General features: G+C 34.8%; 1 protein-coding gene and 1 long non-coding RNA gene across 9 annotated transcripts in view; one reads left to right on the forward strand and one right to left on the reverse strand.

Annotated features, from left to right (window-relative positions):
* ODF2L (outer dense fiber of sperm tails 2 like) overlaps positions 1-23220 on the reverse strand; it is a 47954-nt gene that overhangs the window by 18256 nt on the left and 6478 nt on the right. Inside the window, exons 1-10 of one of the 7 annotated variants that reach the window (XM_077771058.1) lie at positions 23015-23151; positions 21419-21633; positions 17566-17725; positions 15567-15699; positions 13119-13178; positions 12927-12998; positions 12094-12210; positions 8614-8799; positions 5771-5880; positions 4249-4384 (exon numbers count right to left, since the gene is read on the reverse strand). In XM_077771058.1, the coding sequence (XP_077627184.1) occupies positions 4249-4384; positions 5771-5880; positions 8614-8799; positions 12094-12210; positions 12927-12998; positions 13119-13178; positions 15567-15699; positions 17566-17675 (924 nt within the window). In that variant the 5' untranslated portion in view covers positions 17676-17725; positions 21419-21633; positions 23015-23151. Of the gene's footprint in view, positions 1-4248; positions 4385-5770; positions 5881-8613; positions 8800-12093; positions 12211-12926; positions 12999-13118; positions 13179-15566; positions 15700-17565; positions 17726-21418; positions 22839-23014; positions 23152-23220 lie in introns of those variants that run through there. The other 6 variants (XM_077771060.1, XM_077771059.1, XM_077771061.1 and 3 more) reach the window with 6 other exon arrangements.
* The window catches only part of LOC144237393 (uncharacterized), a 16992-nt gene continuing 16700 nt past the window's right edge, over positions 22929-23220 (forward strand). For both annotated transcript variants that reach the window (XR_013336840.1, XR_013336841.1), the window contains exon 1: positions 22929-22967. This is a non-coding gene — a long non-coding RNA (uncharacterized LOC144237393). The remainder of the gene's footprint in view (positions 22968-23220) is intronic.

The raw sequence follows: 23220 nt of genomic DNA on the forward strand, positions 1-23220 counted from the left end.
ATCAGTTCTAGTAGGCTTCTGGTGGAGTCTGTCGGGTTTTCGATGTAGAGTATCATTTCATCTGCAAAAAGTGAAAGTCTGACTTCTTCTTTGCCAATTCTGATGCCTTTGATTTCCTTTTATTGTCTGATGGCTGATGCTAGGACTTCCAGCACTATGTTAAACAACAGTGGTGAGAGTGGACATCCCTGTCATGTTCCTGATCTGAGAGGGAAAGTTCTCAGTTTTTCCCCATTGAGGATGATGTTAGCTTGGGCTTCTCATAAATGGCTTTTATGATGTTTAAGTAGGTTCCTTCTATCCTGACTTTCTTGAGGGTCTTTATTAAGAAAGGATGTTGTATTTTGTCAAATGCTTTTTCTGCATCTATTGACAGGATCATATGATTTTTATCTTTTCATTTGTTAGTATGATGTATTACATTGATTGATTTACGAATATTGAACCAGCCCTGTAACCCAGGGATGAATCCCACTTGAACACGGTGGATAATTCTTTTTATATGCTGTTGAATTCGATTTGCAAGTATCTTGTTGAGGATTTTTGCATCCGTATTCATCTAGGATTTGGCCTGTAGTTCTCTTTTTTTGCTGGATCTCTGTCTGGCTTGGGAATCAAAGTGATGCTGGTTTCGTAGAATTAGTCCACAAGTTTTCCTTCCATTTCTATTTTTTGGAATAGCTTGAGAAGAACGGTATTAACTCTGATTTCAATGTCTGGTAGCATTCCCCAGGGAAGCCATCTGGCCCAGGGCTTTTATTTATTGGGAGATTTTTGATAATGGATTCAATTTCTTCACTAGTTATGGGTCTGTTCAGATTTTCTATCTCTTCCTGTTTGAATTTTAGTAATGCGTGTGTGTTTAGGAAGTTGTCCAGTTTTTCTACATTGTCCAGTTTGTTGGCACATAATTTTTCATGGTATTCCTTGATAATTGCTTGTATTTCTGAGGGATTGGTTGTAATAAATCCATTTTCATTCATGATTTTATCTATTTGGGTGCTCTTTTCTTTTTGAGAAGCCTGGCTAGAGGTTTATCAATTTTGTTTTGTTTTTTTCAAAAAACCAACTCTTGGTTTCATTGATCAGTCAACTTTTTTTTTATTCTATATTGCTTATTGCTGCCCTGTTCTATATTAGTTCTCTTCTTCTTCTGGGTTTGGGGTACTCTTGCTCTCCTTCTAGTTCCTTTAAGTGCGCTGTTAGATTTTGTACTTGCGCTTTTTCTAGTTTCTTGAAATAGGCCTGGAGTGCAATGTACTTTCCTCTTAGGACTGCCTTTGCTGCATCCCAAAGAGTTTGTATTGTTGTGTTTTCATTTTCATTTGTTTCCATGTATTTTTTAATTTCTTCTCTAAGTGTCTGATTGGCCCATTCATTCTTTAGTAGGGTGTTCTTTAACCTCCATGTTTTTGGAGGTTTTCCAGACTTTTTCCTGTGATTGATTTCAAGTTTCAAAGCACTGTGATCTGAAAGTGTGCATGGTATGATCTCAATTTTTTTATATTTATTGAGGGCTGCTTTATGACCTAGTAGGTGATCAATCTTGGAGAGTGTGCCATGTGCACTTGAGAAGAAAGTGAATTCCATAGTCTCAGGATGTAGGATTCTAAATGTATCTGTCAGGTCCATCTGCTCCAATATGTCGTTCAGGTCCATTGTTTCTTTAGTGATTTTCTGTCTAGTTGATCTATCCATTGCTGTAAGTCGAGTATTAAAGTCCCCTACTATTAGCACATTCTTATCCATAAGATTGTCTGTTTGTGATTGTTTCATGTATTTGGGTGCTCCCGAATTCAGTGCATAGACATTTATAATTGTTAGCTCTTCCTGATGGATAGACCCTGTAATCATTATATATTATATAATGCCCTTCTTCATCCCTTGTTACTGCCTTTACTTTCTTCACCCCTTGCTATTACAAGAGTAGCCAGTTTGTATGGCTACTCTGGCTTTTAGACAGAAAGTCTATTTTAAACATACTAACTTTGAGACACCTATTAAATATCCAAATGGAAATTTCAAGTAGGCAGCAGAATATTTGTCTGGAACTCAGGGGCAAAGTCGAGGCTAGAGATATAAAGTCAAGAGCCCCCAGGATAAAGATGGTACTTAAAGCTCCAACACTAGAGAGATCGCCTATCAAATCTGGAGAGATTTCTTTTTTAATTGTCTAGTACTGGAAAAAAATATAAGGACCCATTTATGATGGGTAATTTGGAAATATGTAACACCAACACTAAAATGAGCCTTCCTTTTGATAATATAATTACAATTCTAGAAATTTATCCTAAGAACACAGATGTGCAAAAAGACTCAAGGAAACTATCCACTTTTTAATTTATAGCAGCAAAACACTGTAAGTGGTCCAAAATCCCCAATATTATATGCTAAGTAACTTTAGTTTCTTTGAGTTGTGAGATTACAAGTGATTTTTTAATTTCTCCCTTTATGCATTTCTGTTTTTCCAACTCCTTTTAATGAACAAATAGAACTTATAACCATCCAAATAAACTCTTGCAATTTTAAGAGAAGAGCTCACTGGGTCTTGAAAGCTATATCAGCTGGATTCTTTTTTTCATTTGAAACATTAAAATCTAAAATTATTCTAGTCATTAAAAGTAACAAAATGCAACATCTAGGCAATTTCGCATTGCAACTAACATATACCAAACACACCTAGATTTCTTTCCTTAAACAAAATCAGTAGAATAATGAATTAAAAATACATGTTTTCAAATTATTCATAGGATGGAAGATGTAAACTGTAACTCAATGATTTTTATACCTTGGTAATTTAAAATTAATTCCATTTACCATGTGATTAAAAATTAGATTTATAATTGATGAAATATTATTTAATCCTTTCTCTGAAAGTTATCAAGGAAATTAAGGAAATAAACATAATAAATAAAATTGTTTCCTCTTCCAAGATAAAACATTTTAAACATTCATTCAATGAATATTCACTGAGAGCTAAGTATGTGTCACACCTTCCCTGGGCATTCTGGGCATACAAAGATGGGAGTTGATGAGGAGAGATTCATCCTAATTGAGAAGACTGTGGGGGAAATAGCATTGGAGCTGAACTAAGGCAGGTCTCAGATACCAAGAAAAATAATTCCAAATTATAAATATAGTAAAACTATCGGAATAGATACAGGAAAACATGAACAAATTGCAGGAAATAATGAGTATTCATATTTGGATAGAGCCCAGGATAACTAGAAGACTATATTCCCCAGTCTCCCCTGCACCTAGTTGGGGCTGTGTACCTAAATAAGTAGAAGGTAGAGTGGTATGGAACTTATAGAAGTCTCCCTCAGAGGAAGTGAAACAGGAGATGAAAAAAATAGGGGTGGGGGGTACGATTCATCTTTTTCCCCTTGCATCCTTCTGCTTGAAACTTGGCTATAATGGCAGGCACTTCAGCAATCACTCTGGATGGTGAGGGTCATAACCCAGGAATGGCAGAGGGGAGAGCTAAAAAGAGGCCAGGTTCTCTGATGCCATATCAGCTTGAGCTGCCAACTCTGGTCTTCCTTTACACAAAAAGATTCTTTTCTGTGTTCTATTTACTATCCTCCAAAAATAGTATTAAAAAACTGCAAAGGATGCCATCATCTTTAATCAAGTCTCATCTGGTTACATGTATCTCTAATTGAGAACTCAAACATTTTTTTCTCAGAAAGTATAAAAAACTCCATTTTTTTCTCTGGTACACACACAAACCAATCACCCCTTGGATTTGATTAAGTTGGAAAATTCTTTCTGGTCACGAAGCAGCCAAGAACATACTTTCTGGTTTCAAACAAACCAGGCCTGAGGTTATATCCTACCGTAACCATGACACCTAGAAAAAAAAACTTACACATTAAAGTTAATGTAATTTTGGATGATTCAACAGATTAAAATCAAAGAATAAATTTTTTTTAAATATTGAGACAGTTGTCCAACTTCATAAATCTTATTTAATATTGCTGAAAACTTTAACATGTATCTGTGTATACAACTATAAACACTTACAAATGCATATACAAATATGTGTCTATACTGTGTATGTACAGATATGTAGATATGAATATATAGTTTTAGAAGTTACATATTATTATGATGCTCTTCTACCCTGACAAATGTAAAGGACAAAATGACACAACAGCACTATCCTCAGCATGATGTTATTTCCAGCTACTTCTACTAAGTTGTCATTAGACAATATATACACATACACACAAGAACACGTATTACCTTTAATTTTGTATTCTCAAGATTCAGAGTTTCATTTTCATTTTCAGTTGAGTGAAGTTTTCTAAGAATTTCTTCACATGAATTTTTTCCAGCATCTTCCACTTTCTTCAGGTCTTCCAAAAGATTAGTAATTTGCCTTTGTGAGATAATTGATGTATTTCATAAAAGTCACAGCAACTTTCATTCAAATAATGCTTTTTAAGTGTGCTTCTGAAATTATTTTGGTAGGATGCACTATTGCAAAAGTTAATACAAGTCACAGACCAAGGCAAACAGGAAACAGTTAGCTATCAGGTTACAACCTGAGTAACACTGATTATCCATCGATGAAGCCAATGAGAAATTACACACCATTCTCTTCACTATTCAATAAAATGTCTGAACTCTTATCCAAAAGTCGTCTCTCATTCACACACATGCACATATGTGTACACAATCTCAGGGACAAAGTTAAAGTGAGGCAATAAATACCTGACCTTTAGGAACAAATTATACATGCTAGTTTACAATGATAAAACTGAAGACAACATACAAAAAATAAAACACTTAAAAACAAATATTCAGGGTTCATTATTGTTAAGTTTATCAGTAACAAATTTGATTAAAAGATACGCATTTTGAATCATTGATTTTTCTTTGTTATGTTATTAAGGCACTTAAAGGAACAATAATTTTTAGGATTTTGAAAGCATTGATGTTTTTATTGTAAACTCTGTTATATATTCTTATTTGTACATTCTTGCTCAGTAGAGAAATATCACTTCCATTTTAAGACAAAGTAGTGTTAATATTTATTGCAAATGATAGATGACACATACTCAAATACCAAATATTAACCTACAAAGTTCAAAATGGGAACACCAATGCACTTTTTTAAATGTTTATTTATTTTTGAAAGAGAGAGAGAGTGCACAAGCAGAGAGGGGCAGGAAGAGAAGGAAACAGAGAATCCTAACCAGTGGATTCTGCACTGATAGTGCAGAGCCCGATGTGGGGCTCGAACTCCTGAACCATGAGATCATGACCTAAGCCGGAATCAAATCAGACACTTAACTGAGCCACCCAGGCCTCCTAGCCAATGCACTTTTTAATGGGTAATCATTTTATTGTATTTTTGTAATAGAATAAGAAAAGTTTACAGAATTCTAAATAGCAAAAATATCAAATCATATGGATAAGCTTTGCCACATGTAACCCAGAAGAACCAAAATGCAAACTGCTTAAAAGAGGAAAGAACAGGGGCGCCTGGGTGGCTTAGTCGGTTAAGCGTCCGACTTTCGCTTAGGTCATGATCTCGCGGTTCGTGGGTTCAGGCCCCGCGTCGGGCTCTGTGCTGACTGCCAGCTCAGAGCCTGGAGCCTGTTTCAGTCTGTGACTCCCTCTCTCTCTGACCCTCCCCTGCTCATGCTGTCTCTCTCTCTCTCTCCTAGAAATAAATAAAACGTTTTTAAAAAAATAAATAAAAGAGGAAAGAACTGAAAACACTTATTAAACATAAAAAGTTTCTAATTTTTTTTCTTACTTTTTCATTGTTTCAATCTGAACTTCCACTTCCGTTTTTTCTATTACAATTTTCTCATAATGACTTTTCCAGGCATTGGAAGCTGAAATAGTTTCAGACAGCTTGGCCTCCTAAAAAATACGTTAAGTACTCATCTTGTAATTGTGCTTTTGTGCAGGTCCCTAAACACAAATACAACATAAATAAGGAAACGTTCATCCTATAAAGGATGGAACTTTTGATATAGAAAATTTTAGTGTACAACTCTGAATATAAGAAACTTTTAAAGTAAATGTTGATAAAATCTTGATTATTAGTATTGCTTTATATGCACATAGCAGCAGCTCCAACACAACATTTTAAGGATGTTGACATAACTATTTTCAAACAATGTTTCATAATTAATGAGGATAATTTCCTTCCTATTTCCTAAACCTTTCATTTTGCATTCTACGTATAGGAGATGCTAACAACCGAATAAGCACATGGAGGAGAAAGAAGCCCTCTATGGTAAATACAGAAGCTCTGCAATTCCATAATTCCATAGCATTTAATAAGGCAGCCTTATTTGTCATTGCTATGATGATGTCAAGCTGTTTTGTAGAGGTCACGCCCACTGGCCTTCAGACACGGTTACTGTTAGTTAGCAAAGAGATGAAAATTATAGTGATGGCTTTATCCATTTTGAGTGTGAGCTCCCAGACATAGAAATTTTTGTCTGTTTTATTCATTGCTAGGGCCTTGAATAGTGCCTGTCATAGAGGAGACTCTCAATAAATAACTGTCAAATGAATCTACCCTTTACAAACCCATCTAGAGAGACACAGTGTTTGTGCCCCCTGCCCACATTCCACTGAACAACAAACTCACTAGGAAGACAAAAGTGCCAATAATTATTAATCAGAAGATCCAGAAGTAGCAATGATAGCAGTTAATATTTACTGGGGGCTTTTTTCTTTCCTTCCATCATTCAACCACTTTTTGTCTTACACTTTCTTTATAGTAATATTGTTGATACACTGAATAAAGCCTAGTATTCTGTTTTCATAGTTTATATTTTAGGTTGCAGTATGAAGTATAAGTTGGAATCTGTGTGTGTGTATAAATTATAAGTTGGATAATATACTATAATATAAAGATACTTAGAAATTGTATCTGTAAAATAAATGCTATGAAGAAAATTTAAGACATGATAAAATAGTTGAGGAACTACCTCAAAAGGAGTGGTCAAGGAAAGCCCCTTTGATGAGATGTCAATTAAAAAGATGCCTGGAGAAGGATAGATACCATATGTTTTCACTTATAAGTGGAAGAGGAGAAACTTAACAGAGGACCATGGGGGAGAGGAAGGGGAAAAAATAGTTGGGGAGAGGGAGGCAGGCAGGCAAACCATACGAGACTCTTGAATGCTGAGAACAAACTGAGGGCTGATGGGGGCAGCGGGGAGGGGTGGGGGGTGATGGGCATGGAGGAGGGCACTTGTTGGGATGAGCACTGGGTGTTATATGGAAACCAACTTGACAATAAACTATTTAAGGGAACAAAATTAAAAGATGCCTGAATGATTAAAAAAAGAACCAGCTATCGTGAACCCGAGAAAAACATTACAGCCAGAGATAAAAGCAAACAACAAATCTCTGTGTATGAGAGGAATAGAAAGTAGGCCAATATGGCAAAAAATATAGGACCGCCAAGGCAAATGTGCTTTCCAATGTATTTTGTCGTTTATCCCTCCCTACAACAATATGAGATAATAATATTGCCTATCTCTTATTTTGTAGATAAGGAAACTGAAGGAAGTGAGGTTGAGTACCTCGCCCAAGGTTAACAAGTGGAAGAGCCCTCCTATACCAAGAGCAGAAGCATGAGTGACATGATGCTATTTAAAGAGGAAAAGCCTGAGACCGTTAAGGACTTGATTAGCTTTTCCACTCAGTAACATTTTCAGGTATTCAACTAAGTCTTCTAACCCTCTAGATTATGAACTTTGTCCCCACTTCTTTTTGTCTCTTTTGGGTCTGAATGTAGATCATCTTTAAATGTTAACACCTGAGCTTATAAAATATTAAGCTGCTTTGTTTACACAAGAGTTTATACATGTCCGTTTCCTTTTCTAAAAGCCTCGAATAATGCTACAAGCCTTGACATAAGTTCTTAAGAGGTGCAATACCAGGGAGACATTAAAAAGAGTAAATATTTTATTAACTGCTAATTGAACAAATATAATAATCCATCGAAAACAACAAAGCACTAAGTTCAATTTTCAACTTTGTACTACACCCAAAGATAACTTTCACATGGTGTGTTTACGTCAGCGAATGGTTTTAAGTGCATTACACAGTTCAAATGAAGTGAATTACTGAATGAAGTCATATGGTCTAATAACATAAATCAGCATTTCCCAAACTGGTGTTCCTTAGAACCCGTTCCAAGAGTTGTTTTGTGGGTAAAACAAGAGGTCCGTGGTTAAATAAGTGGTGAGAAATTATGAGTTCAATACTCTTCATCATTCTGTCTTACTTTACTGAAGGCCTACTCAGGGCCTTTAATGTGCTAATATACACTGTCCGTTTCCAAGGGGGAATACGTATGAAGCATTACCCTTAGTTTGCATTAGATGCTCTGGGACACATTTAACATATCCTTTGATAAAGTTCTGAAGGCAAGACTGGTAAGTTTCAATATGCCAATGTGATGTTCTATGTAATCTTTCAAAAAAAGACTAAAGCAACAGAGTAGAGGGAGTAAAATTTTTCTAGTATCAGTAGCATTAAGAGAAGAGTAAGATTTATATTAAGCATTATGACATTAACTACATAAACTAAGTATATAGAACAGTTAAGAAAGAATTTATAAATACTTACCCGATCTCTAATTTGGGAGGTAAGGTTTTCCATGTTTCCAGTAAAGTGTTTAAGCCTTTGTTTGTAAATTTTAGATGCTTTTTTTAGAGCTATAGTTTTTTGCCTACTTGATTCTTTCATTGCTACAGCTTCATGCTTATTCTTTCTCAATTCTGAGTTCCATCCAGTTATCTTGGTTTCTAAGTTCTAAAAAAAATATATTAGTAATATTTAAATTATTTCAGAATTCTGATCTTTATGTAAAATTGTAAAAATATGTAATCTTTCATAGATTTTATCAAAAGGACTAATCACAGGATTAGTAAAAAGTAAAGCAGTAAAGAAAGGTAGTTTCACCAATGTTTATTTGTAACCAGTTATAGAATGAAAATTTAAAATATACAAGCCTACAGAAAACTAATCCTCTTATTAAAGATACTAATATTGGTGATTACGGTACAAGCATTTTCTTAAAACTTTCATAATTAACTAGACTTTTAAAATTTTTCACATCTAGAATATTATACACAGTACTAGTTACTGAAAATCAAAAAAACATAATTGAGCTGGAGACCATTCAAACAAGATACACAAAGCTCAAAGGTATCAGTAGCTCCCTACACATTAGGACTCTTTACTTGCAATGATAAAGGCTTAAAGGACATATGATCAAAATCTATAGATCAAAAAAGAGATGAGATAAACATAGGCTTATTTAGCAAATTTTAATTTACTAGAATCAGGGGGAATGCCTGGACAGTTAAGAGAGTTACATCAAGGGCAAAAAAAGTACTGCTTTATCCAATAATTTTATGGAAGTTATTATGCCAAGACTAAAGAGGCTTAGAAAGGTTAATAACGATCAGGTCCATAAGAGTTAGTAAGGGTAAAAAGACGTCTGAGGGGCTGAGGGATGTGTTTCTATCCACTGACTTTAACGATGTTAGTTGGCGTCACTGTTTCCTTACATATCTCTTGGTGGCATAACTAGAGACAGAATATTAGGATCGGTGGATGATGGCCATGATTTAGTGTGATAATTCTCATACTTTTATTTTGAATTATCTTATGACTTTGTATTTAAAGTATTTGACTACTAAATATCTAATAATTTAGAGACTTAAGATTTTAATGCTTTTACATTTTTTGAAAATTGTATAATACTGAAAAAAAGTTAAATTATTACAGAATTTAGGTTTCAGTTTAACCTAAATGATGTCTTGGGCAATCATTTTAATGGAAAAAAATCAAAGGAGTCACAGTAAAAGATTGGGTTTTTTGATTCAACTCCATGATCAATAAAAACTATGCTTCTTAACTTCCACTAAAATTTAGATTAGAAAGTACATCTTAAATAAGATTTAAAGACTTGTTCTCTTTGAAAAGTAAACTAGGTAGATTAAGAAAAGTAACAAAACATTCTTAAACAGTCTTTAGAAATCTACTTAAACTAAAAACAAATCCCATGAAATTTTTCTTAAGTAGTTTCATAAGCACTTTTTCATAAGAAAGTTTTCATTAGGACGAAAACAAGACAAAGAGCAGTCCAAGTCTCCTGAAGACTCCACAGGAAATACAGCTGTCATTCCTCCAGGAAACCACAGGGTGTCACTATCACACCACAAATAATTGCTACACTTGCAGCAAGAAACCATTTTCAACACCAAAGGTGAAATAATTTTTTTGGAATAAGGTTCCAGCCAGGACATTCTCACTTCCATCTCAATTTGATCACTATTAGGGAGTATACAAATTATCAAATTATTTTTATGGTTTCAAAATAAATAACTCCTCAGTCTTTTGCCAGATGAACAGAAACACATTTAAAACAACTAGCAGCCTTTCCCAATTTCCAAAGAACTACACATGCTGTACATTATAATTAGTCTGTGTCTTCTAAATTGTGAAAATATTCTTTATCTAACTGCTACATAAAGATCCAGAAAGAAAACTGGGTTCCAAATATCTTCGGGATAGTTCTCTGAGAACTAAAGTATAATTTTAATTTTTTTAAAGACCTACATAAGAAACTGACTCAACTGAGTCAAAACTAAAATACGAAATAACTGAGATTTTTGTTGTCAAACTGAGTTATCTTTGTATTCTAAAAAGAACCTTGTGAAACCTAATCGAAGAACTAAACTCTGATCCCCCAATTCATGCCTTAAATTCCAAAACTGTTAGAGGGAATGTAGAAAAGTCAGTAACCTAATGCAATCTCTTGTAATTATTTCTAAACAGCGGTATTCTTGTAAAGGAATTTAAACTCAAAATGTTGAATGTCATAACAAAAATCTTAAGATTTTAGTCTTATATTCGCCCTCTATATAAAAATAGCTAAAACTAACTTTAAAAAGTCATTTAATATTTCATTTTGAAATTGAAGAAACATATTTCCAAAAACTTCCTCACTGTCCTTTGAGGACATAACTAAAACTTGTGAGAGAAACTGTGAGAGATGATGATCTGCGGTGTCAGACCACATGTTCACGACAGAGGCAGGCAGTATCAACCCCAGCTCATCTGTGATGCCCCAGGACACCACAGGGGATCCATGGGGGAAAGTGCTTAAAAGAACATGTAGGAGCACAAAGGACAAAATTTACATTCCACATAAGCCTGCCTAATGTCCCTTTACTGGGCAAAAGCTTTTCCTCCTTGAAGAAAAAAACCAAAACATCCCCAGGGAAGTCTTGAAACACACCACAGGTTACAAACACCTGCAAAAGCAAACGAATTTAACACAGATGCGCTCACATTCAATGGGAGTTATCTTTGCACACTTTCCTTAAAGTGAGAACACTGCATCTTTTTCTTCAGCAAAAATAATGACAATAAATCCAGTTAGCTTGTGTCCTATCATAGATCCTCAAATTCTTCTTTCAAAGTGCCTGGGAGGTTTCCAAGAGAATATTTAAACCACTGAGTTTAAACCAAAAACTCCCCCTTAATTACACTGCTAAAAAACTGTGTGACAAGAATGCTACTCAGTTGTCTAAATACCAAAGCTAGGTTAACTGATTTTTAAAGTTGTCATCATTAATGACAAGCATAAAAATAATACACATTTATTGACTGCATAATAATGTGAGAGTATACATTTATGTGTGGATGTAGAAAATAGACAAGAATTCTATATACCAAAACATTGACAATGGTTTTTATATTTTTAAGTTATTTTAATTCTCTCCTTTATATGTTACAAATTTTCCACAATAAACATAAATTAACTATATAATGGGAAAGATTTTTAAAGATATTCAACCTCTAGAAATCCTCCCTAGATTGGTACTCAAGAGAGCGAGTATTTTTATACTGGGATTTGGAACCAAATCTTGAGATGGGCCAGAAATCTTAAGAACTGCCTCAAATATGTATTTCCCATGGCAACACTCAGATCAAATTCTTCCAAAACCACCAAATACCAGAACTAAGGAAAGGCTTTATAGTTGTTCATTAATTTTATCACTTAAGCTATAAAAGTGAATGAATATTTACAACCTTTATATATTCTTTTAATTTATCATTCTCTGCTTCCTTTTTATGAATTTGGAGCTGTAGTCGTTCATGTACTACTTTTACTGACTGTGAAAAACGGTTTGCTTTCAAAGCATTTGCCTATAACAGAGAAAAAAAAAATGTGTTATTTATCAAAAATCTTTATCCATACTTAGACATGATCTAAAAAGTTGATTAGAAAGCAAAGTACCACTTTACATTAACCATGATCTCCCCCATTATAAAATATATTTTATATAAAACTATGGGGCTATTTTCTTCTCTCCCACTTTATTTAATGATTCCTGATAATCTCCTTTTGAAAATTCCTACCTATCCTAAGTAAATTGTGTCTAAAATGGTTCCACAGGGGCACCTGGGTGGCTCAGTTGGTGAAACGTCAGACTCTCGATTTCAGCTCAGGTCATGATCTTACAGTTGTGAGATCAAGCCCCATCTTGGGCTCCTCGCTGAGAGTTGAGAGTGGAGCTTCCTTCAGATTCTCTCTCTCTCAAAATAAACAAATATTTAAACCTAAATAAATAAAATGCTCCTACAAATACCAAAATTCCTTAATTTATACAAAAATTTAAATACAACACACATTTATGTATAGTTCCTAATGTATAGTGATTTATATCAATTACTCTGACTTAAATATAAAAATCTTTAAGAAAACTGAAAAAAAAGATATTTCATAAAAACTCATAAAATATCCAAATAATCTAAAAACCTTCCTAGATCTATTTTTGAGGATATGGGGGCCAGAATGGAAAGAGGGAAAAGAGGGAGTCAATATTAAGAAATATGATGAATTAAGCTCAGAATTTGCTTACCTTTTCATTCTGAAACAAACAAGAAAGTTCTTGAATATAGGTCTCCTTTTCAAGTACCTTCTTCTTTAGATTCTTTAGCAAATATAATGTAAGAGTTAGAAATCTCACAATGTGGATAATGTTAATTTTATAAACACAAGCAGCATATACATAAAAAATGTCAGAGTAGACACAAAGTGTAAAAAGACTTACAGTATTTTCACTTTCATTATCAGTTAGCTTCTCTAACATACTGGATAAACTGTCCCCTACCTATAAAAAAAGGTATTATAAATCAGTGCTCACCAGCGTATTTCTCTACATACAAAAGTAGAAAGAAGAATAAGCATCACTTAAGAAATTAATATGGGCAATTTTATGCACAGTTTAGATTTTTTAAAAAATCACCAGTTTTTTGCCACAGTGTTTCAAATCATTTTGTGTCTACAATTTATGAAGTTAATTATATACCTAATTTCTAAATAACACCTCAAACTGTACAAGCCAATGACATAAAAACCACAAAAATCTGGGGTGGCTAGATGGCTCAGTTGGTCAAGTGTCCAACTTCAGTTTAGGTTATGATCTCACAGTTTGTGGGTTCAAGCCCCGCATCAGGCTCTGTGCTGACAGCTCAGAACCTGGAACCTGCTTCAGATTCTGTGTCTGTCTCTCTCCCTGCCCCTCCCCTGCTCACATCTGTCTCTCTCTAAGAAATAAACATTTTTTTAAAATTTAAGTAAACATTTTTTTTTAAATCTTACATACAAAGAAGCTCAAGGTACTGTTTATAAATAGGTTAAAAAGATCAGCAACCTTAATTCTATCAAGTGAGAATGTTTTAAAGAATTACAGCACATTAGTAAAGGAATTCTATGTAGACATTTTAAATAAGAACATAGAAAAATGTTTAATCATTTTGAGGGTCATACTCCTGCTTGAGAAGGTGAAAAAGCTATGAATTCCTTTCACCCAAAGGCATTTATGCCGTGTACAAATAATGCAAAATTGTACACACACTTTCAGAGGGCTCACGGACTGCATGGAGCCCACTCTTGGACTCTCTAAAGGTACACCATGGACTGCCTGGCATACAGATAGTTCCATTTCTCTTGGGTAAATACAACTTGTAAGTGAATGTTAACAGCAGTTTTATGCATAACAGCCAAAAAGCAGGAGCAACCCAAACATCCATCAACTGAAGAATGGACAAATAAAAATGGTATTGCCATACAGTGAAATATTATTCAGCAATGAAAAGGAAGGAAGCACTGATGTGTGCTACACATCACATGGGTGAACCCTGAAGACTTATTTTAAATGGAAGGCAGTTATGAACAACCACATATTATAGGATCCTATTTATGTGAAATGTCCAGTATCAGAAAATTGTTAAAAACAGAAAGTAGCTATTAGGGGAAGGAGGGGTAATTGGGGGGTGGGAGATAAGAGTGGAGATGGAAACACTCTAACAGTGTGGTGACTGCTACACAATTCTGTAAATATACTACAAATCACCAGAATTGTACATTTCAAAAGGTATGTGAATTACCTTTCAGCAAACTGTTACCCTCAAAACAATAAATGAATGTATAAATACAGCTTAAATTCTAAGAAAATTTTATTGTAAGTGGAAATGAAATATACCAAATGAGACTTTTTGAGACAGAAGATACATATATATTTTCCAAAAAAAACATGCTGCTTTCATGTAGAACTATTTTTGAAATATTAAGAGTAAGGGTTTAGTTTAATGATTGCTATTCCAAGCAAAAATTCAGGCATTCTTTCCATTTCAAATATACCAATATTTTAATTACTACAGTTTCAGAAGTAGTAAACCCATCAATTGAGAAATAGATCTATTAAATTAGTGCTTAGGGTCCTTACTTGTTGGTATTCTGTCTTTTTAAGAAGATGTTCTAAAGCTTGTTTTACATGTTTAAAAGTGTCTAATTCTTTTGTTAATTTTTCCTACTGTTTAGAAACCTTCAAACTGGATGCGAAAAGATTAGCCTGACAAGAACCACATACACGTTTTAAGATATAGCATTAAGACACTCTAAAATACAATGTTGCGATTATCAAAGAATAGTTTATTCTAGTAACAAAATCATTTTTGCACATAGTATGAGTAAATTTTGCAAAGTTTTTTAATAGTAAATAGTATCTTATATTATACATTAAAGTAATGAAATCCAAATACGGGCTTAAGCCCTAAAGTATTTCAAGCATTTACTTTAACAAAACTAATAGAATACAATCTATTTTTTGTCTCTAACTCAAAATTTAGTTCACTGAAATTTGAGAATACAGGTTTCTATTCCCTATAACACTACAGAAAATAGATCTATTCATCTCTCAGAATATTTTAGTTTACATTCACTCTTGCGAAAGTTGACACTCTAGTCCAAATTTAGGTAGGTCAAGCACCAAGGTATACATTTTCTGCTTATCTTCTTATCAAGGGCATGCCTGAGATGATATTTGGAGGAAAAAAATGCCATTAATAACATAGATATAAAGAAGATAAACCTGCAATTTTTTTTATATCAAATACCAGCATATGAGCATAACTACATTAATATGAGACCACAGTTAATGCATTCTGAGTATTATACTAGCTTTATTTTATTAGATGTTCATAAATCAAGTACTCACATTTTCAAAACTAATCTCTTCAATGGTATCCTTAAATAATGGTGAAAATAATTCTAGAGAACAGGTTGCTAATTCAGACTCCTTAAATGTTCCTTCCAGGTCAGTCTTTCCATTGAGGATGTCCTGCTTTCCACTAGATATGCACAAAGTTAAATATGTCATATAAACTAGTTATATTTTTTATGAAAATATAGCACAGCTTGACTAAATATTACAGTTCTAAACGCTGCTCTCCAAAATGTTACAGTAAACTGTCACTGAAAATGTATGGAATTTTTCCTATACTCCCCTATTTTTCTATACTTAATATACACAGTTTTTAAAACATTGAGATATGTAAAATACAAAAATGACCAACAGCAATGTTTCACTGTGCTACTTGATAATTACTGAGTATCTCTTTTCTAGTTTGTAAAATGATTTGGTGTGAATGTTTATGTCTTTTTTTATTTCCCTTCCTTCTCCCTACTCTAAACCCAAAAGATTTGTCTTTCTAGACCTTACTGCCAAACTGTTTCTTAAAAACTTACTGCTCACAGAAAGATTCCGCAGAAGAATAAATAAGCTAACCAAATGGAACCAAAAGAACTCAAGCTCTCCAGAACTCAAAAATTCTTTCACATTTGGCTTTATAATAATCATCATTCAAAAAGAACTATTAATATTTGCCTTCTTGATTGCCTAGGCACTACTGGGCATCACTGGAAGAAATATTTCTTTGGTCACATTTTTACACCCTGAAATCAGGATGCTTCTTGTCATCTTTGTTAGTCAAGAGGCAGTCCTGAGCAGTCTTTCCTGCACATGCCTAAAACTCACAGAATGGAAGGACAGTGCTTTCAAGAACATGCCAGAGATGGATGCACACTTTCTAACCCCTAGGAATGGAGGTCATAGAGGGGATGAAGGAGCTGGTGAAGCACGAATACTCAGCAACATTCCAGAAGAAGACACTGATATAGGCTTGCTATATATCATAATTAACAGCCCAGCACCAATAAATCTTATTTCAGTTAAAAATGCTCCTAAGAAATGTCATATGATCAATACTCTCAATAGCAAGGATGACTCTGAGTCAAAAAGTGACTCAGAAGAGTTGGATTTTGAGTATAAAAATTTTTTGAGAATACCCTGCTTTATTTCACTTACATTTCATTTTTATATAAGCATAAAGTTACTTAAAGTAAAATAAATCTATGTGTAATTAAGTTTGAAGGAGCTTTTCCAATATTTATAAATAAAATTCCATGTAATAAGAAAACACTGTGTCTTTCTTTAATAGGCAGCTTTTTTCTTTCTTTAAAAATGCAATACAATGGCTCATCAACAACTGACGGCATCTTAGAGGCGATGTCAGAAAGCAGATTGTGTTCTTACGCACTGCTGGCTTAACAGGATGAGCCTAAGAGGTGGGCTATAAATGACAATTGTCCATTATTAAAAACCACAGGCAGAAGAAAGTCAAGAATGGTTATATATGAACAAATATTATCGTCACTTACAACAAGCTAAACTAGAAGCTGGATTGTCCTATCAACAGTGACAATAATGGTGTTTTTAAGACCGTCATATTGGTGAGCAATGAATCATATAAATAACAAGTGTATTCTCTGTTCTAAAAAAGATAGCAAAATATGACAGGTATTTGTTATATAGCAATGTTCCAAATGACAGTGAATTCATACTCATCAGCTACATTTCCAAAGTTCCACTGTATTTATTTTTTCATTTACCTTAGCTATAAGGCTTAATACTTCAATAATTCTCAATAGCTAAGGTTTTCATTTTCATTTGCTTTCATTAAGATTCCAAAAACTAGTCAAATTCTGCCAAATGAGTATATTTGTAAGGAGGTTAAATAGATACATGAATTGCCAAATATGAAGAAGATAGTCTTGTAAGGATGCTGTGTTTGATTCAAATAATTTACACTATGGACAAATCATGACACCCTGAAGTCAGAAAATCAGATATCCCCTGCTAGCATTGAGAAGACCACCTGAGATGACTTTCACTGAGAGACTGTGGTAAACGTTCGTTCTCTGGGGTACTTTTCAAATGAGGACATGATTCTTCTGAATGACTTCCATCAACTGCGGATTTCTCCATAAATTTGGTGAACGGATTTATAAATGGCGTCCACAACAACTTCTCATAAGCTGAAAGTTAGGAAATATTTTAATCATTAAATTTCAGTAGATTCTTTTTTCTGTCATTACCCTGTAAAATAGAAATCTTAAACATGTGTAAAGAGTAATATTTCAGACAAAATAGAAATTATAATTGCTACTCATTGTGATACTAATTTAAAAAGTATCAAAATTGCATTGCACCACCATTCAACAATTGCCAGTTTCCAAAGTTTCCAAAAGGCCTGTTATTTCCTACATAACCATAAGAATGCAGAAATTTTTATTAATCTATTTCTTGAGTATTATAATATCTTAATTCAGTCAAACTAGAAGACAAATGTAAAATCTATGGTTAACTCTGGTCCTCAGTTTGGTTTTATCTCCCCAATAGGAAATGTAGGTTATTTATGCCTAGAATAGTAGAAATCTAATATACTTTCGAAAGTAGACTTCCTACAAGGAAGATTAAGTTATTCCTTTGAAAGTAGACCTTTCAAAATTAAATTAATTTATTCCGATCTCCCAGCTCAATCTAGGATATTCTTTGGTGATAATAAATAGATGACAATACTTCTAAGTTTTACTAAGTTAACTGCTTTCACTCAAACTTAAAGATGTTATTTTAAAATTTTTAAAAACTTATTTATTTTGAGAGAGAGAAAGAGCACACAAGCACGCACACGCAAGTAGAGGAGGGACAGAGAGAGAATCCCAAGCAGGCTCTGCACTGTCAGTGAAGAGCCCAATGCAGGGCTCAATCTCACAAACCCTGAGGTCATGACCTGAGCCAAAATCAAGAGTAGGACCCTTAACCAACTGAGCCACCCAGGTACTCCAAATGTCAGTTTTTAAAATGTGAATACTCGTGAATTTCTTCAGAACTGTTCCATTTGAAGTAATGAGTTCATGTTTTGGCAATCGTTAAGGCTGTATTTTCATAACTCCATTATACAATAATGTGTCTCCCTGACTTTATTTTATATTCATATAAAATCAAATGTTATATTTAAGATTTTCTGCATTTTTTCAGAAATATGTTACCTCTTTGTAATTTATTTTTATAAATCTGCATTGTACGATACATATGTTCAAGAATTTTCAATACTTTGGGTAGATGTGAAGAAATTACAAGTTGAAAATTACTCATAATATTTCCAAATTACAGACACTTCTAAAGTGTCTGTAAAAATTTATCTACTTTTGTCTGAAGTTTCTATATACCACCAAAACAAATAGTTAGGATATAGGCCAATAAAGAGCATGCTTATATTTTTTAAATACCAGCAACTCATGTATGAGTGGAAGTGCTAACATCTGTTAGTAGGCATAATGATATTTTGAGCTATCTGAAGTCTAGAAAAATTTAAAAATATATGGATACACAAAATCAAATAAAAAACCAAACCTAAGAGCGAAGAAGAATATGATCTGGATAAGTCACTACCATCAATAGTACTATCACCTACTGATTTGTTTTCTTCCAATAGCTACCTCACTCACAGAGGAACTGCTCTTTACCTTTCATCCATTCACTTGTTTAAAATTTGTCTCTTTGCACTTTGGAATCTCAAGAAAGAATACCTTATTTATATCTGAATCTCCAGCACCTACAAGCCTTATAAAACCAAAGCAATAATGGAAGGAGAGAAGGCTCAACGTTTAGAGTAGTTAATGTGATTAAATCAAGACAGATGCTTTTTACTTATTCACCTCACTGATTCATCTTTTTAGGGATCATTAAAAGAAAAATGTTTCCTATATTTGGAATAAAAGTTCAAAAATTAATGTAAGAGGATTAGGGATCTTCAATTTGTAGACATATTTTATAAGATTCAGTTTGGTATCAGTATTTTACATGAGTTTTTACTTGGCTTTGCGGGTTATTGGTATCTGTTTATACAATTTTTCTAAAGTTTTATCATAAAATGAAATCATACAACATTTTCCTGCTTCATCACCTGTAAAAAGTAACTATGTCTTATCTTAAAGGATAAACAAATAAAATTAACACGTTGTGAAAACAGAGATTTTAGAATGATTTTTGGCCCAACATTCAAAAATGTTCTCTTCATTATTGACTCCTCGAAACATAAAGAACTGTTTAATCCTCAGATATATCCATAGAAATTATTAGCAATTATATTCTCACAATCTAGAAGTATATCTAGGATAAAAATTGTTCAAAGTTTCCAAGACACTCCGCTATTTTTGTGTTGTGACAATACTATGACCCAAACCATACGTGTGCCGAAAAACAATGTAATAATTTCCTTTAGCATAAAGAGTCCCACCTTTATAAAAAGTGCTATCATTTTAGTGGACCAAATGTATTCTTGGATGGAAAAGCAGACGTTTCACAAGAAAATGTTTTCAATTACGTGGAATGTACTGCCAAAGGACAAATACATTATACTTCTGTACAACTTGGTTGGTGAGACAAAGACATATGCTGCACACATATTTAATAATCAAACCCCTCAAGACTACCAATTTAAATATATTTTAATGTCTAAAGAATTAAATTTCCTATACAGAGATGACTTTACCAGGCCCCTATCAAAAGGGGATGTACTTAAAGCTTTTTCCAGGCGTGGTCATGGCTTATGCTGACCCAGCTACACTCACTAAACTATGTTCCATTCTGGCCAACAACAAGCATTTGAGGGATGGCTGTTCGGGGACTGTAATGCCGGCCTCAGTCAGAGAAAAGAAAGATGACAGTTCATGACCTTCCTTAGCATCTAGATTGGTCTCAGTAAGCAAACCAGCTGCAGACAAATATGTATTTAAAACTAATCTCTCTGGAAAAAAGCACAAGAATCTCACAGATTTCAATTTGTTTTGCCAAACATTAATTCTTGGAAAACTAGCTCCCAGTGGCCTCAAACAAAAGCACATAGCTTCTATTGAAAACTTCACTGAAATCATCAGCAAAAAACACAAAGTAGATATAGGAATGCTGCTCGTTTCTCTCACCATTCTACACACTAGGCAAAGTTCACTAGAGGAGAAATTGTAGAGCCCTGAAGAACAAATGTGAGTGTGACAAAACGGAAGAGAAAAGGGCATTCTAGGTACAAGGTCAAGTACAAGCAAGAGGAGGGAATCATGAGGGGACATGATTTGCAAGAGCAAGTGGCAAAGTATGAGACTGGGCTCAGTGACAGTGGTCACTGTATGCCAAGCTCAAGAGCTTGAACTTTTTCCTAAAGGTTAAGACAGACCATTAAACCATTTTAAGCAGGGTAATAACAGATCAGAGGTGTGTCTTTAAAAGACAAATCCAGTGGTATCTTGGAGAATGAACTAGGTACATGGAGGGGAGAAGAGTAGAAGCAATGAAGCTGGTTACTAGAGTCTCAGATGAAATCCCAACATTCGTTTCCTAGAAAAACTTTCGAAGAAATCAAAAGTTGTTTCCACTGGTGATAAGAACATGAAAAACAATGAACGAATTAGAATACCAAGAGATCAGTACAGACCAAATAGAACACCTCACTTACCCATGACCTTCTAAATGTATTCCTCCACACATCTGTTCCAGAAAATGACAGTTTATCCCATTAAATACCAAAATTAACCTACTATTTGAAGAAAATCTTCTGAAAGTATTATTTCTTCTTTTTCAAACAGAGTATAGGTAGCCTGAACATAATTTAACCATTCCTTAATGACTGAGAGACAGCATATTAAAATGAAAGGATATTGGGCCAGACTCACCCGTTCTTAATCCTTAGAGCCACTTGATACGGACACTTAGCCACAGTGAGCCTTAGTTTTCTCTTCTACAAAATGAGAATAACCTTTGCCAGCCACAGCTGTGGGGAGGTTTGAACAGAGTGAAGCAGCACTTACAGGTGGGGTCGTGTCTGTTTGAATGTTTCTTAAATGTAGGGTTCCTTTGGCTCACTATTGTGGTTGCTTTCCCACCAGATCTTCTTTTTAAATTTTTTCATTAAAAAAAAAAAATCATCCTGAGTCAATCACCATTCCTTAAATCACTTGTAGACTTGAGTTACCTATGTAAAACTTTCCAAAAACAATTCAAGATCTATTCGTTATAAAAATCATTACAAATCTTCAATGTAGTCATTAATTTGAGTACCACTAAACCAGATCCCAAGGGAGAACAACGGACTTCCAAAAGAACTGAGCCCAGTGGGTTGATGTTATATCAACCTAACTGTTATACCCAGTTCCTTGGGTCTCATTCATTTGTACAATATAAACAAAGCCATTTTCTCATACCTTTGGGTTTGGGGGGATATAAAAACTATTTTATACACATTAACTGAAAGTAGAAGAAAACCAGAAGCAGAAAATGGTACCTAGCTGTTAAATTACGAACATGACCAATGCATGCTTAGTGTTAAGTGTACGGAAATCAAACTAAGACAGGTTTTCTGCGGTTTGTTCCTGTAACTAACCAAGCGGTGTTTAAAAGTACTCCAAGAACCTCATTCATTCAAAAACACCTGAAGCCTTACTATGAGTGACAGGGAAAGTTTGTCTGCGAAATAGACGTTATCCTAAACACCAGCCCCGCTGTGGCTATGGTTTTCTCAATCAACAATAAGCACCCCTTACTGACTACCTATCCTCAAAACCTGGCATTGGTTTACTTAACCTTCTTTATTACAACCACTCCAAAGTGATTATTATTATCCTCATTTTCCAGATAAGGAAACTGAAGCCAGGAACGTTAAGTGCTCGGTTCAAGGCCACACATTTGAAGGGGTTTCCTATAGAGTCTGGAAACCTAGAAGGAACCTAGAGGACTTAGTTTCCGAGGTTTCTTAGAGGAATCTTCACATAAGGAGCCTACTACAACCTGGTATATTATACAGCGGTCGCTTAAAAGCTAGCCAAAAGAGTAAGAAAGCCGGCAGTGTATGGGCTTAGTTCTGGACAAAACCATCAAGTAAGATCTGCCCTTCTGTCCCAAACACCACACCCTCCCTAGGAATACAAGCCTCCTCGCTGCCTTTTCCCCCAACCCAGGCAGTCAAGTCTGGGCGAAGCGGCAGGTATGCACAGAAAAGAGCTAGTCTAGCTCTGGATGGACGCGAGAGCCCTTAACTTCCGGGACCCACCACAGCCCCAGGCATCAGAACTCCGAAGCGTGCCCGCAGCAACCAAAAGGAAGCCGTCCAAGCCCAAGCTTCCCCCTCCCAACAGCGTGCTTACGCCCCCGTCGTTGCGTCAGCACGCCCCCGTGACGTCAGCCCGCCGCCGCCTGGCCGTGGAAGGAAGAAGTCCGAAGGGGACGGTAAGATGACACTCAGGGAACATTAGTGGAAACCGCGGCCAGCGTACCTGTACTCTCCAGCCCTGCGGAGGCTAGGAGAGAGCGGGACGCAGGGGAAGTGCAGTAGATGAAAGCTAGAAAAGAAGTTAAAGGACGCGAGGTGCCAAGCAGGCGAATTCCTAGAACCGCTTGCGGTGGAAGAGTGCCCGCCCAGGTGCAACTGAAATGAAAACTGAGCTAGTAACCATCAAATAGCTTCTCTGGCAACGGCTGC

This window comes from Crocuta crocuta, unplaced genomic scaffold (genome assembly GCF_008692635.1).
Source record: "Crocuta crocuta isolate KB4526 unplaced genomic scaffold, BGI_CrCroc_1.0 scaffold125, whole genome shotgun sequence".
NCBI classification, from domain to species: Eukaryota; Metazoa; Chordata; class Mammalia; order Carnivora; family Hyaenidae; genus Crocuta; species Crocuta crocuta.